The sequence below is a fragment of the Suricata suricatta genome, chromosome 2 (genome assembly GCF_006229205.1).
Source record: "Suricata suricatta isolate VVHF042 chromosome 2, meerkat_22Aug2017_6uvM2_HiC, whole genome shotgun sequence".
Taxonomy (NCBI): Eukaryota; Metazoa; Chordata; class Mammalia; order Carnivora; family Herpestidae; genus Suricata; species Suricata suricatta.
The window spans coordinates 172816961-172831033 of record NC_043701.1 but is presented as its reverse complement, the minus strand read 5'-3'; the positions used below and the strand labels follow the sequence as shown (position 1 = coordinate 172831033).

Here is a 14073-nt window from a genome sequence, read left to right as displayed (position 1 = left end):
AGCCTGGAGCCTGCTTCAGATTCTGTGTCTCCCTCTCTCTCTGCCCCTCCTCACTCATGTTCTGTCTGTCTCTGTCTTTCAAAAATAAATAAACGTTAAAAAATTAAAAAAAAGAAAAGAACAATGAACAGTGGAGTGGTAAGAGTTCATCAGTAAAAATTGCCACAAAGATGTGCAAGTCACGATTTCTCATTAATTACGCTCCTACTCATTTCATGGCATAGACATAGGATGGAAGAAATGCAGACTCTGTAAATCCTCAGCTCAGTCTTAAATGGGACAGTTTGGGCAGATGTGTCCATCCGCTAAGATGGTCCGGGTGTGCTCACATATATTCCAGGTGAGAGATAAGTCCTTGTACAACAGAACCTAAACTTTCTTGACGTGGGTGACAAGGGTCGAATCACAACTTACGAGCAAACTTGCTGGAGTCTCCTGTGTTCAGGAAGAATTGCTGGGGCTCGCTGCTTATCCTGCCGGCGAATTTATCGGCATAGTGGCCCATCTGTGGGCAGCCTTCATCCGGGCAGGGGAAGCACTTGTTCTAAGGAGAAGAGAGAGATCAAGCGGTCAGGTGTGGATTTGCCTTTTCATGACCCACACAACCAGGGGACCAATTCTCCTACAATCTGAGTTTCCTCTCTTGTAGCAGGAAGATTTCCAAATAGATGATAGATGATTTCCAAATTAACTTCATCGAGGCTAGGACTCTCAAGCCGATGCACATCACGATAGAAAACACTGATGGCTGGGCCCCAAGTTAGGTCAATTACCCCTTCCGTCACGTGATGTGCCGGTACATGGTTAACAGCCAAACTTGGGGACAAAGAGCTCTGGCTGTAGCATTTGCCACTGTCTGTGGTGTAAATGCTCTGTCTGTGGTCAATTTCAGAGGCCCAACCCCCCGGCCTGGCAACTAGAACTCGAGCATCCACCTTTCCTTCTCTCTGGCATCTGAATTCTTCTCTCCTATGTTCTTCTGCCCCTGCTCTGCCCTGTTCTTCCTCCTAAACGCCACGTGTTTCCAAGCCAGATTCGAACAACACCTTCTGTCATAAAGTTTTTTAGATCATTGAAAGGACTGTTCTTCTGATTTCTCAGTATCTTCCTTGCCCACATGACTCATCTAGAATTTTAGTCACTACCTGCCTAATTTTTTTTCCCCATCTACTTCACAGGATCATAAACTCTGAGAGCCCATGTAAAACAAGTAAGGGGTGGTCAGAAACTTCTTAAAAGGTGCAGCAGATCCCAAACATAGCAGACAACTGTCCCACGGAGAGACTTGAGGGATAATAGCTTACAGACTTAAAGGCCCTGTAGGAAGCACAGGGGTAGGAAGCGAACCCATCAGGGCTGAGGATGCTCTCCGAGTAATACTTATAACTTCTGAGGTGATTGCAAGCCACAAAATCCCGAGTCCCTGGGGAAACAAATGAGGAAGTCAGCTCAGGTGGTCTGGGCAGTTGACAGCTTCTCTCTCTCTCTCTAAGTGGAGAGGTTCCAAAGTGGGAACATTTCAGAAATGTAAGGTCAGGTCAATTTGAGGTAAGTCCAAAATAAATGATGGTAACATAGAGAGGCTGCTTTCTGTGAGTGAGGCAGTGTTCGGAGAACTTCACATAGGAACAATGCCTTTCTAGGTGGTAGGTACCAGACCATTCCTACGTACGGAATGATACACAGACCACAGCCTCAGATGTACGGATTCCAGCCAGTAAGCAGCAGAACTGGAAATTAAACCCAAGTCTGTCTGGTGCTTGAGCCTGTGCTGCCAACCATTGTGCCTTCCTGTGTCCCGGGCACTAGGCTGGAGGTCCCTGAAGTCACAGCCAGATGTGAGGGGACCTCCTAGACATGACGAACCCACAGTAGGGACGTTTCTATGCCATGTTTAGGCAAATAAAAAGGAGCATCAAGTAGCTTGAGTTGGCTCTTTTATCTCTTTCTTGATAACCTTCCTTGGTCCGCAGCTCCTGCCAGGTGACAGAGGTCACAGTATACCTTCTAGACATGACCCGAACTCACTTGGCCATTACTGAGAGAGAGTTTAGGCAACGCTATCCATGTAAGCTCTCATAAGAGACAAACACATACATCTTCATCCTTAATATTTGCCTCGATGGCATCCATACTTGCCATTTTGGTCAAATTCAATAAGAATCTTGACTCATTAGATTTGGTCAGACCACTAGAGGTTTGAACATGTGTGGTGCCAAGTGACGAGTTGGGCTGAAAAATTCCCTTCTATGTTGTCTTTTTGACCTCATTAGATCCAAACTCTGTATCTAAAAAATGACCTTTGACCCAGGTGTGCTCCATCAATGGTGAACAATAACCTCAAAGAGTACACTCTCTGATTAGCCTTTTTTACCAATAATTGTTTCTCGTGCTGACCCCACACACAGGAGCGGTGACTCTCCACCAGGCAAATGGCTCTGCCGTGGAAATGATCGGGGAGCAGAATCGAACAGTACTGTACGTGAACTTGAACCATATCACTGACTCCCAAGGGAGGATTGGCAGAAAAATTCTCTTAGAGCCCAGATGTTTACTTTCATGGTATTTCTTATCTTTGTTAGGTAGCTACCAATTGATTGCTGGAGTTACGACTTTGAGCGATTTTTTGTTCTTTGTAGCTTGCACAGTTCAGGCACCCACAACAGGGTTTTAAGGAAGTAGAAAACCAGTAGATCAGAGATATGACAAGTAATATGTAGCCATATTTTTTCAGAACTAAGGCCTAGAAGAGGGAATTGTTTTAAAGAGCAGTGTGTTTTCATTTTGGAGATTTGCTCTGGGGAAGATACTGCTCACCCCAGTGAAGTGATGCCTTGCTCTGCTCTAGCCTTACCTTCCCAGATGCCATCGAGGTCCACGATCTGTGACAAAGCATTCTTCTTGCAGCCTGGCATTTCCTCTCCTCCGTTGGGGAAGAAGTCAAGGTGGCCCATCAGTTGTTTTGTTCCAAAACCTGAAATGTTTGGAATAGCAAAGAGCTTTTCATAATGCAAGCCTCTCTTGGTTAAAACACAACGGCACATGTTTGCGGCTAAAGCATCATTGGGCTCACCCAGGAATGGGATCAGGGGTGCTGCATCTGTGTGAATCACATCAACAAAGTCAGCATCGGAGGGATCGAGTCGAACCTCTTCTGGAGTACCCTGGAAGCTTGCTTCTACAGGATCCAACCCTAAAAGAGATGATCAGTGCTGCAGAATAGTAGGCCTGGCTGTAGGTGCCAGCAGGGCCAACATGTACAGTTGCTCAGGCTGTGCATTGCTCAAGTCAAGAGATGCTAAACTCTGAAGTCATGCAGTGCCATGGCCCTGCATATTGAATACAGGGACATAGAGTCTCAATGCTGCTCATTAGAGAAGGGCTCCAGTGGCATGGATAAAGAAGGGTAGATGAGCTAAGAGATTTAAATTTGTCTGACTAAGGATTTTTTTTCCACATTATTTTCTCCACATTTACTTGGCAGATCTTTCCTCTTTAACATTCTTTTTCCTCTTCTCAAGGTTGAAGAAAAAAGGGATAAAGTAGTATGATCACATATTTATGAACACAGATTCTGGAAATAGGCAGCCTGACTCTAAATCCCTACTCAGCTATTTCCTAGGCAAGATGCATGACCTTGGGCGAGTCGCTCAACCTATTTTTTTGCACCTCAGTTTCCCCATTTATAAAATCTGGGTAATGATATGGTTATAATAAGATTAAATGAGATACTATATGTAGCTGCAGTGACTGGCATACCATCATGAGTATATCAGTAAAATATTGATTATTATTATTTCCTCCCAACTATAATTCCTTCTTGGCAGGGCTCCTGGATTTGTCAATAGTTCTTTGAAGGCTTGGCCAGAGCAGCTGGTCAGAAAAGGTGTGGGCATAGTTTCTGCTGAAAATGAAAGAGAGAGAGCTCTTATACACCAGAGGCTCACGTGAGCCATGTGGCAGTAGAGCTGGGTTAGAATCTCGGCACTTGCATGATTGAGGGCAAGTTATCCAGTTTCCTGAGCCTGTTTCTTCAGTTCTGGGGACTCAGTGAGAACATGGAAGGCACTTCGCATAGTATTCGGGCTAAGCAGGTCCCTCCTCCATGCCTACTCTAATAACAACGATAGCATTACATAATTATGATTATATTATATAATGTATATTGTTGTTGCTACAAATTGAAGGCTTTGCTTGGCTTAAAAGAGTGATCGGCCCCTCTGGGTGCCTGGGTTTCCCCTACCAACAGAGGCTCCGGAACCGTGACTTTCATGGTCCACTCTGCCCTTGATGTCAAAGAGAAGGGGGAAGGGAAAAGCAGTGCGCACTCTTCATTACGTTTGCACATGCTCACCGTAGCCTTCTCCTCCATTTTCCTGGTGGCCGTCCCCCCGAGGGACCCACACTGCCAGGAAACATGGGTCTAAGGAGGAGGGATGGGACAGATGCAGGAGAAGCAAGGGGTGCAAAGGGGGGTGAACAAAAGCACCACCTCCCCTTCCAAAAAGATGTGCTCCCTGGGGGCTTCCTAAAATGCTCCGTGTGGAACATTTCAGGGACAGCCCAGTTCGGGCCAGCGTCTAGCCGGTCTGCAGGCTTGCCCCACGTCCTGGGGTTCCTGGGGACAAATCCCGGGGCCCTCGCCTTGGCCTCACCTGTAATCCTGCCCAGCCCTGGAGTCCTGCTCCCGGCCTCTCCCGCCGCGTGGGCCCCCAGGCTGTGGCCGATGATGTGCACTTGGGAAGGCGAGTAGTTGTGGTTTGTCTGGAGAGGGAAGATTGCATTTTCAGAACATTTTTGTGCTGTGGAGTTTTAATTTTTCACACGTGTGGTTTCTGTAACATGCAAACCTAATGTTGTTACCCCTCTGCTGGAAACCTTCTATGGCTCCCACTGCCCTCAGGATCAAGCCCAAATTCATTACCAAGCTTTCAGAACTTTCTTTTTTTTTCAATTTTTTAAAAATGTTTTTATTTATTTTTGATAGACGGAGACAGCGCAAGCAGGGGAGGGTCAGAGAGAGAGACACACACAGAATCCGAAGCAGCCTCCTGGCTCTGAGCTAGCTGTCAGCACAGAGCTTGATGCGGGGCTTAAAACCATGAACCATGAGATCATGACCTGAGCCGAAGCCGGACACTTAACCCACTGAGCCACCCAGGTGCCCCAGAACTTTCTTGACTCAACACCCATTTTTCCAGATCCTTCTCTAGCCCAACCCGACACGGGATTGTCAGGCCCTCAGTTATATCATTTTCTCTTGTCTGCGGGTCTGGTGTAGGGTCCTCTCCCTGTTGCTGTCCACTCCCCAACCGCTTGTCCAGCTCACACGACGCAGCCTAGCCATCAGCTCTCAACTTAGATGTCTCTCCCTGGGAGACATCCTTAATCACTCCCCCAGCCTGGATTAAACTGCCCCCCATGTGCTCCCATGAAGCCCTATAGCCCCCCCATTAGCACCCGGACCATACTCTCCTGTCATTGCAAGGCTTCACGTCGAGCTCCTCCAGTGCCTGGCACCTCACCACGCCCTTGACCTCCTAGCAGAGTTCCTGACGCTGTGCCCCCCAAGCTGTATGACAAACAAGTCATACACAGCTATGAGTGTTAGTGCACGCTGGTCTCAGAGACGTTCCCCCACCTGTACTCCTTTATTGATCTTCAGTACCTCTAGAACAAACACCGCAGGTTTGCATTTCTGCAGGGGTGCAGAGTAGTTAGAACCAATCGGTTCTTTTGTAGCCCCTTTCACTGTTAGACAGAAAGAGCTCGGGCCTTTAGCTGAGATAGAATAGAGTCATGGAGAGTTAGTGACTCCACCGAAAGAATTCAAGACTCCAAGGATTAGCCAGAACGGAAGACCAGGGTAGGAAGAAACAGCTGAATTGATGGTGGCTAACGAAATTCTCTGACATCAACAGGGCCGTGGAGCTAGAGCGTGCCAATTGAATGTCCTGCCCTCTGTTTGGATGTGGTGCTCCTGCCAATGCTGTGTGTGCCCTGCACGGAGACCACCCGGAGGAGTGTGGGGCCCTGGCGCTAGACGAGTCTTGTATTCACCTGTGCTCTGATTTTGGAGGGCAGACTCTTTGACCTTTCTGAGCCTTAGTTTTCACATCTGTCAATGGAACATGAAAACAAAAGCTCTTCCTGATTTTTCTTCCACTGCAGCGTCCTGATTTAGGCAGATTTCAGAGTTTTAGAAGTAAGATTCTGAGACAAATACCAAGTCTTTCTGTTTCTTTCTAAAATCCATAACTGTCAGCTGCCTCATCAGCCGACAGAGGCCATGGGCGCCGCCTGCCTCCCCCGCTTCCCCGCGGACTCACCGAGAGCATGCTGATCATCTGCGCCACCTGGGCACCCACCACCCGCACGTTGTTGGCGGCCTGCGTGTACGTGGTCTGCGAACCTTTCTTCCAGTCCACGCAGATGCAGTTCACCTCCTCCACCTCGAACATGTTCTGGGGTTGGAGAGACACCGAGGTGTTATCACGGGGGTGCGGGAAACCATATCCATCCAGGGCTCCAAATGGTCACTCTGTCTTCTCCTCGCAGGGACGCTGAGCCCAGCTGGGCCTTGTTAGGAATCTTGTTGTCAGTTAGGAGTTATCCATCAGGGTGAAGCCTACAGGAAAGGCAAATCTATTCCCTCTCTAGCTTGCAGTTTCATTAAAAGCTGGCCACTCTTGGGGCGCCTGGGTGGCTCAGTCAGTTGAGCGTCCAACTTCGGCTCAGGTCATGATCTCACAGTCCGTGAGTTTGAGCCCCACATCAGATTCTGTGCTGACAGCTCAGAGCCTGGAGCCTGCTTCAGATTCTGTGTCTCCCTCTCTCTCTGCCCCTCCCTGCCCCTCCCCCACTCACTCTCTCTCTCAAAATAAAATAAAGACAAAAAAAGCTGGCCACTCTCTGGGTTTCTTTGAGTGAATTTGGTAAAATTGATTAGGTGTGTGGGGAACACCTTGAAGAGAAAAGGTCTCAAGTGCCATCTCTGGTGGCCAGTGTCTAAATGACCTTGTAGATTTGACCTCTATCTCTCCTCTTGGCGTCTTGACATCACCACCAATAACTGGGCTTGCCTTTCCCCCTGCCTGCTGGGCATTTACTACGTTTCCACAGCCAGGAAGGCACAGTATTTCATGGAGGATATTTGAAAAATAAAACTGCAACTGACTTAAAAAGAGACTGAAGAATTCGGAACAGAAAACTTCTAGGATGCTGAAGAGACTGATACGTCCTTAGACGTTCTGCCAGGCAGTGTGCAGGTCAGCTGGAGTTGAAAATGGTCCTATAAATTTAAAATCTGCTTTGAGTTTTTCACATCTGTGATACTAATATGTGTGATCACGCACACAGAGGGACCAAGGGTTGTTGCTCCGGACTTCTATTTTTAAACAACCCTGAGGAATCTCTTACAATCCTGAGGAATTTGGAGCATAAACTATATCTCACAGTTTATCCATTAAGGTTTATCCATTATTCATGATGGGACAGAAGAGTTAAATGCCTGGTAAATCAAGGCCAAATACGGAACGACTTTACTTTTCCAGGTTTGTAACTTCTCCTGTTGACACGATAGGTCAGAACTATTAATGAGTATGTGGGGCGCAGGCTCCTAGGGTAGATTCTTAGGTGTCAGAAGAATGGATGGAGTCGGTGTATATGTAAAAAGAAAGGGTGACGGTGTATTACGTATTTGTGTGTGTGTGCCTGTGCACGTGTGTGCGCATGTGTGTGCGTACGCATGTGTGTTCTTCTGTTGTCTGTCCTTCTGACCAATAGACGCTACGCTCCATATAGTTCTGACACTTTCTATGCTGCCATTCAGTCTCCTGGTCCACCTTAGTTCTCTGTTTCTCAAATGGTTGTAGCAACCCATCACCTCAGGGACGTGGGAGAGACCTGAGCAACAAAAACATAATCCCTTATGTGCAGGAAAACGAAGGGCCCTCACTAAAAATGAAGCAGACCTTTGGCCTTGATTTAGCCAGAAATAAGCTGGCGGAGGTGTCTGCCCACAGAGGCAATGCCCCCGGCGGCAGGCTACAGGTGTAGTGGAGAAGCGTGGAAGTGAAGTCTTGTTTTTGTAAAGAGAGGCATTTTAATTGCCTCAAGGCACCTCAGATATAGGGATCTCCTGTCGGCAGGCCTACCTGCCGGGCTTGCTCAGCAGCGGTGGAGGCGCTGGCGGGAGGTGCAGACCGCGGGGCTGGGAGCCCGCCCTACCTTGCACATTTCCAGAAGCCAGCTGTCTTCTCCCTTGTCGATGAAGCCATGAATGATGAACCGGGTCTTCCTGTTGGTTTGAAAATTTGATGCTTCAATTGTTGATGGGTCGGAGGGAAGGAGAGTCTGTGACAAAAGCAGAAAAGGGTTGCATATTTTTGTAGCCTGGCCACTCAGGCCTGCCTCTCCTTCACCACCTCTGCTTGTCCTGATGCCTTAATCGTTCAAACCTTAGCACAAAAGCCACCTCTTCCAGGAAGCCCGCCCTGACTCTCATTTTCCTGCCTGCACTGCCCACCCCGATCCCGGCCAGTCAAGAATTACTGCCTTCACTGGGGCTGACTTGTAGCTCACAGTCTTACCTTCCACAGGGCTCTTGGTTGATGGCACGCTCTGCCCCAGACCAGAATCATATAACCAGTCAGAGGTTCTGGCAAATGTGAGCCATTCATTCATTCAAGGCAACATTTTACAGAAAACCTACTCTGTCTGGGCCTGCGTAGGCCTGGAGGGCGGGGGCAGCTGGAGGGATATAGTGGGACAGAGCATGGTGGAGGAGGAGGGTTCAGAGTCCAGAACTTTCTAGCCTGTGGGGTGGGCACAACCCCTCTCCCAGTCACAATGGGGTTAAAATGACAAAGGTCTCACTTGAAAGTTGTTTGGGTTCTCATTGGTGTAGAGCAGGAAGCGGGTGCCGATCTTCTCGGGGCTCCAGGGGAGAACTTTCAGGGGCCTGGCTGCAGTCCCCGCCCAGGGCTCCGAGTCGGAGAAGCACCCGATTTGTTCATAGCAAACTTCCTTTGCTGTAGAGAAAGGAAGAATGTGCTCGCGGCTTAGCTCCCCAGGCTGGGCTCCGGGGCAGGGGGAGTGCGTGGGGGGTGCAGCTTCTCCGGTCCTCACTGCTCTGCCTGGAGACAGTCTGAAGACAACGGAGGCACCCTGCCTCTCTCCACCCACTCTCTTCTTACCCCCAGCGCCACCTTCTGATCTGGGACCAGTCCCACTGCCTGCCACAGAGACGCCAGCTGTGCCACCACTTAGAACCACCATCAAGGCTTAGATGTTCCGCGTCCCATCCCCAGCTCTTCCAATACATTTATTTGACTAGGGTGATAACGCACACTGAGAAGTCAATCTGTTAACCCAGGCAGGTGTCTATCCTCAAGAACCTGGATGTGAGGACAGGCTGGTGGGAAGATGCTCTGATGTGGGTCCCCCTCGAACTGCCTTGTCTCCCTCTGGCCCCTCAGAGCTGTCTGGAGCCGTTGCCACGAATAAGGCCTTCTCTGGCCAGTGCTGAGATGTTGCGTGTAACCCCTCCCTGTGCGGCAGGTGCGATGTTTCCTACCTTTCACTGCTCCCAGCAGAAAAAGTGCGAGTGTCCAGATGCTCACCATCTACAATAAATTCAGACATTCTCAGCCTCACCAAACCTTACCAGAGAGACGAGCACAGACTTTTAGGAAGTCAAGTCCATCTGCTTCCACAGCCAGTGGGAGGAAGGCAAAGATAACTTACCCTGTGGGCTGTTCCAGGCCTTCCCTCCCTCTCCATCTAGTACCCGGGCTGTTTTTTTTTTTTTTTATACTGGCGCCTTATCATTTGGACGCTGCTTCAAGGAAACGGCAGGTGATAATAGAACACGCTGTATGCACTTAATATTTTAATCTGCACAAATACACAAAACAAGATTAATTAGACTTCCTGCAAGTCTGGGAAGATGAAAGAATGCTTGATTAAAGGGGGGTCAAAACTCCCTAACTTTGTACCTGTGTATCTGTGCATATAATTATGAGCCTAGTGGGCCCCACTTTCCAATTTTCTATTTTATCACCAAGTAGTGTACAAGTTCCAGTAAGGACACAGCCGCAAACTCTAATAATGGAGGGTAGTATTTCTCAATTAGAATGGATGGAAATGCGCCCCCCCCCCCCATATAGCTGAAAGTAAAGGGAAGTTCTGATCAAGAAATCTCCTCTTTCTATCTCTCTTGTCTCCCTCTACTGATCCCTCTTCTTGCAGTCTAATTCTGGAGCACATAAGCTTTGGAGACCAAGTCAGCAGCCTCCGCAGTAGCCTATGAACGCAATCCTCCACTAACTTTCTGTTCCGGTTATCAATTGCTAAGTAATGAATCAACGCAAAATATAATGGTTTCAAACAGTGGAAGTTACTATATTATCCCACTAAAATTTTGAGCAGCTAAGTTCAGGCTAAAAGCCCATGTCATCAAACCATGTCACATCTACGGAGGGGCCCCAGACTCTCTGAAGTTTGCACACCTGTCCTATAAGACTAGGCCCCCGTGAGGCCATCGTGAATGACCCACAGACCCACGCCATCTGTGAACAGCCCGGCAAGTTCACACAACAGGCAGATAAGACTTCACGTGGCAAACACCACTGGTGCCCTACCCTACTCCCAAGTTAAATATGCCTCAATGTCATAATTCATGCTTTTTCTGAATAACCCAAATTCTGGAAGGCTGGTTGAAGGGCCTTCTTATTGAAGTGCAACAGACTTTCTCTGGGGTCATAAAGAATAGGAGCCAATAGTTCCTGAGGCTTGCTACATGTAGTCAGAGCACCTTCTGTGTATTACCTAATTTAAGTCTTACAACAACCTCATGAAGTGGGTACCATTATTTGTCCCCCTTTGTGGGGGTGGAAACTGAGACATGGAGCAATAAATGAATTGCTCCTGATAAAGCCACACAGGAAATGAGTGAGAGATGAGATCTGAATTCAGGCCATACAGAGCAAAATAAGGAGTTATTGAATATTCAGTGACTCTGAGCAAGTTGTCTGTCAATTTGTTGAATGTCATCCACATAGAATAAGGGAGACACTTACAGAGAATAAGCTGAAATAGAGAATAAAGTGTCCCCTAAAATGTCAGACTTGACTGTATGATTGACCTAATTGATGAGATATTTAAACTTTAGAAGTCTGCTCAGATGGGCTGGGGAGATGCAATCTACAGACTGTGGTGAAGTCAAAGGCATTTATTTATGCTTTTCTTTGACACTGCAGCAAAAAGATTCATGATAATCTAACGGTGGATGAATGGGTAAATTAGTTGGTAGGGGACGTCAGGTGACCTGGTCTGCCTCTTGGACCTCTTCTCTTGCAGCTGTTCACTTATCCTCCAGGCATGGCCACACTGGCCTCCACTGAACATGCCAAAGCCTTTCCTACCTCAGGGTCTTTACACTTACTATTCCCATGTCCTGAAACTCTCCTCCCTAGACCTTCACTGGGCTGGCTTCTTCTTGTCATCCAACAGTTCAAATGTCACCTCTTTAGTGAGGCCACTGTTGAATACCCCTGAGACCCTCCATTGCCAGCCTCCTACCCAACCCCAGACCCCAGTTCCCTAGCATCTTATGTGTTTTCCTTTAGATCACTTATCACATTATAATCATCTTATTTGTCTGCCTGTTTATTTATTTATTTTTGCAATCATACTTTTCCCACCTTGGAACGCAATTCTCTGAGGACGGAGACCTCATCTGTTTTGGCCACTGCTATCCCTCTAGACTCTAGAACCATGCCTGGCACTGCAGGGGTTATGAATTAATGAAAAAACAAATATACACATGAATGGACTTGATTGGCATTTTACCTTATTCTGAGAGTGAATCTCAGGACCAGAAAAAGGTGACTGAGCACCATTTAAAGGAGAGGGAAAGACAGGCATGTTGGTCTTTAAAGAAGCAAGGAGAATAGATGTATCTGCTTGGATTTAGGAAAAACAGCCATCACGTGATCTGCCATGACTTCCCCCAAGGCCATTCCCCCTGAGCTCACCTCACTGCCAGTTCACCTGTGGGCGCCATGGTCACCCCAACGGAAAGGCCCCTGCTTTGGAGTTCGATGGGTCAAACCACCTTGGGGTGATCAGCGTTGACTTAGAAGCCTTCCAGGTGGGACTGAAGGGTTTCATCTGCAGCAGCCACATTGGTCTGGGGGTGGGAGTGGGTGCGCACCCCAACACTGGATGAGGCACGGGCATTCAGGGGGTGGTTTCCCTTCTTAAAAAACTTTATTTCACTCATATTTGTATATGGGTAATACATGCTTCTACACATCTGATGTGGTACAAAGTTAAAATGGTTCCTTTACCAGGTCTTTGTGTCATTCCAGAGATATTCCATGTATTATGTATATACGTATTATATTTTATTTTAAACTATAAATGGTTGGGGCATCTGGATGGCTCAGTAGGTTAAGCGTCTGACTTCAGATCAGGTTATAATCTCACAGTTTGTGAATTTGAGCCCTGCATTGGGCTCTATGATGACAGCTCAGAGCCTGGAGCCTGCTTCAGATTCTGTGCCTCCCTCTCTCTCTGCTCATCCCCTGCTCTTGCTCTGTCTGTCTCTCTCAAAAACAAATAACCATTAAAAATTTTTTAATAAAAATAAAAAATATAAATGGTTAATATATACTATTTTGTAACCTGATACTGAAAATTTTACTATAGTCTTGAAAATCATTCCTTACCAGTGCATCTAGATGTACTCCAATCTTTTTTCCAGCTTCACCGTTTCTAATATTTGGATAGGTACTTAATCAGTTCTCTTCTGATGAACATTTGATTGTTCTTAGTCTTTTACTACTGAACATGATGCCTCAATGAGTATTCTTACCCGTGAGTCATCTGGTTGGATGGTGTAGCTGTGGGATAAATTCCTACAAGTGGAATTTAAGGGTTAAAAGATACATACATTTAACATGTCGATAGAGGTTGCTGCCCCAGGCTTCTGTGTTCTGATAGCCCCATTATCCAGAATCCCCGTGTATGTTGGCTACTTTTCTCACCCTAATCCTGAAACAATAGTGAAGTAGAGACCATGAGCTATTTCAAAAGGCAACTTCTAGAAGTATATTAGTTATCATTTTTTTTTTTGCTTGCAAGCAACAGAAATAAATTCTGGATGGCTAAACATCTTTTTAAAGGAGGGATTTATTGGAAAAACATTGGGGCATCTCATGGAATCCATGAAGTTGTTAAACCATGAGACCTAGGGAAGCTACCAGAGTGGGACCACCCTAGAGATCTCAGCCAGTTGTTCTCAGATCCCCTCTGCCTTGGAGCTGATAGTGCTTCAGGCTGTGTGTACCTCAGCCAAGAATTTTTATTTCCCAGACAATTGGCCAGGTTGGATCAGATGCTGTTGCTCAATTAATTAGCAAGGGGATATGGATCCTGTTGGTTGTTCCTGGCCGAGGGGACCCATCCCTGTGCACCCAGACATGGAGAGAAGTTGTGAGCTGGACAACCACTGAAGGAGGTACGTGGTTCTTCAGTAATAAAATAACAATCCTAAATCAGTTGCCTCTACTCAATATGTACAAAAGTGCAGTTCATTGGCTCAGTGAAGGTAGTTGGGAGGTTTCTTTAAAAGTATTTTTTGTGTTTGTCCAACCCTAAAGTCATGACCTTTATGAATTATCAAGAGTGAATGATGACTGTGGAGTCTCGATATCCTGAACAGAAAAATCTTATCAGGGCTGTTGTCTTGTCTTAAAGATAAGAAGAAGCAACGCTGTGTTCTTTGGCATTGATTGTTTAAGATAAAACCTACTGTATGGGAGCACTTTGCTTTCTGCAAAAGTCAAAACAAGTGAACCAAAAAGGCACCCTCACTTCTGACAACAGCAGTGAGGACAAGGCAGTATGAGAAGTCCATTGACAAAGTCAGCCTGACCATTGTTAGGAAAACCCTTCTGATGCCTGACCTGCCCCCAGACTTCTGTATGGTGGACAAACAAGTTGGAGGTGGTGATCGATGGATTGTTAAAATGGCCAAGCTCTTCATCCCCTTCTCCTCCTGCATTC

The 14073-nt window shown here is 47.0% G+C and overlaps 1 protein-coding gene across 1 annotated transcript in view; it reads right to left on the bottom strand.

The window, feature by feature from the left end:
• PNLIPRP1 (pancreatic lipase related protein 1) overlaps nt 1-9805 on the bottom strand; it is a 14559-nt gene extending 4754 nt beyond the window's left edge. The window contains exons 1-10 of the mRNA XM_029932651.1: nt 9748-9805; nt 9578-9626; nt 8878-9032; nt 8230-8355; nt 6330-6464; nt 4656-4764; nt 3074-3193; nt 2855-2974; nt 1305-1423; nt 415-544 (exon numbers count right to left, since the gene is read on the bottom strand). Coding sequence (XP_029788511.1) covers nt 415-544; nt 1305-1423; nt 2855-2974; nt 3074-3193; nt 4656-4764; nt 6330-6464; nt 8230-8355; nt 8878-9032; nt 9578-9626; nt 9748-9783 — 1099 coding nt within the window. The 5' untranslated portion in view covers nt 9784-9805. The remainder of the gene's footprint in view (nt 1-414; nt 545-1304; nt 1424-2854; nt 2975-3073; nt 3194-4655; nt 4765-6329; nt 6465-8229; nt 8356-8877; nt 9033-9577; nt 9627-9747) is intronic.
• Nucleotides 9806-14073: the final 4268 nt, after the last annotated feature.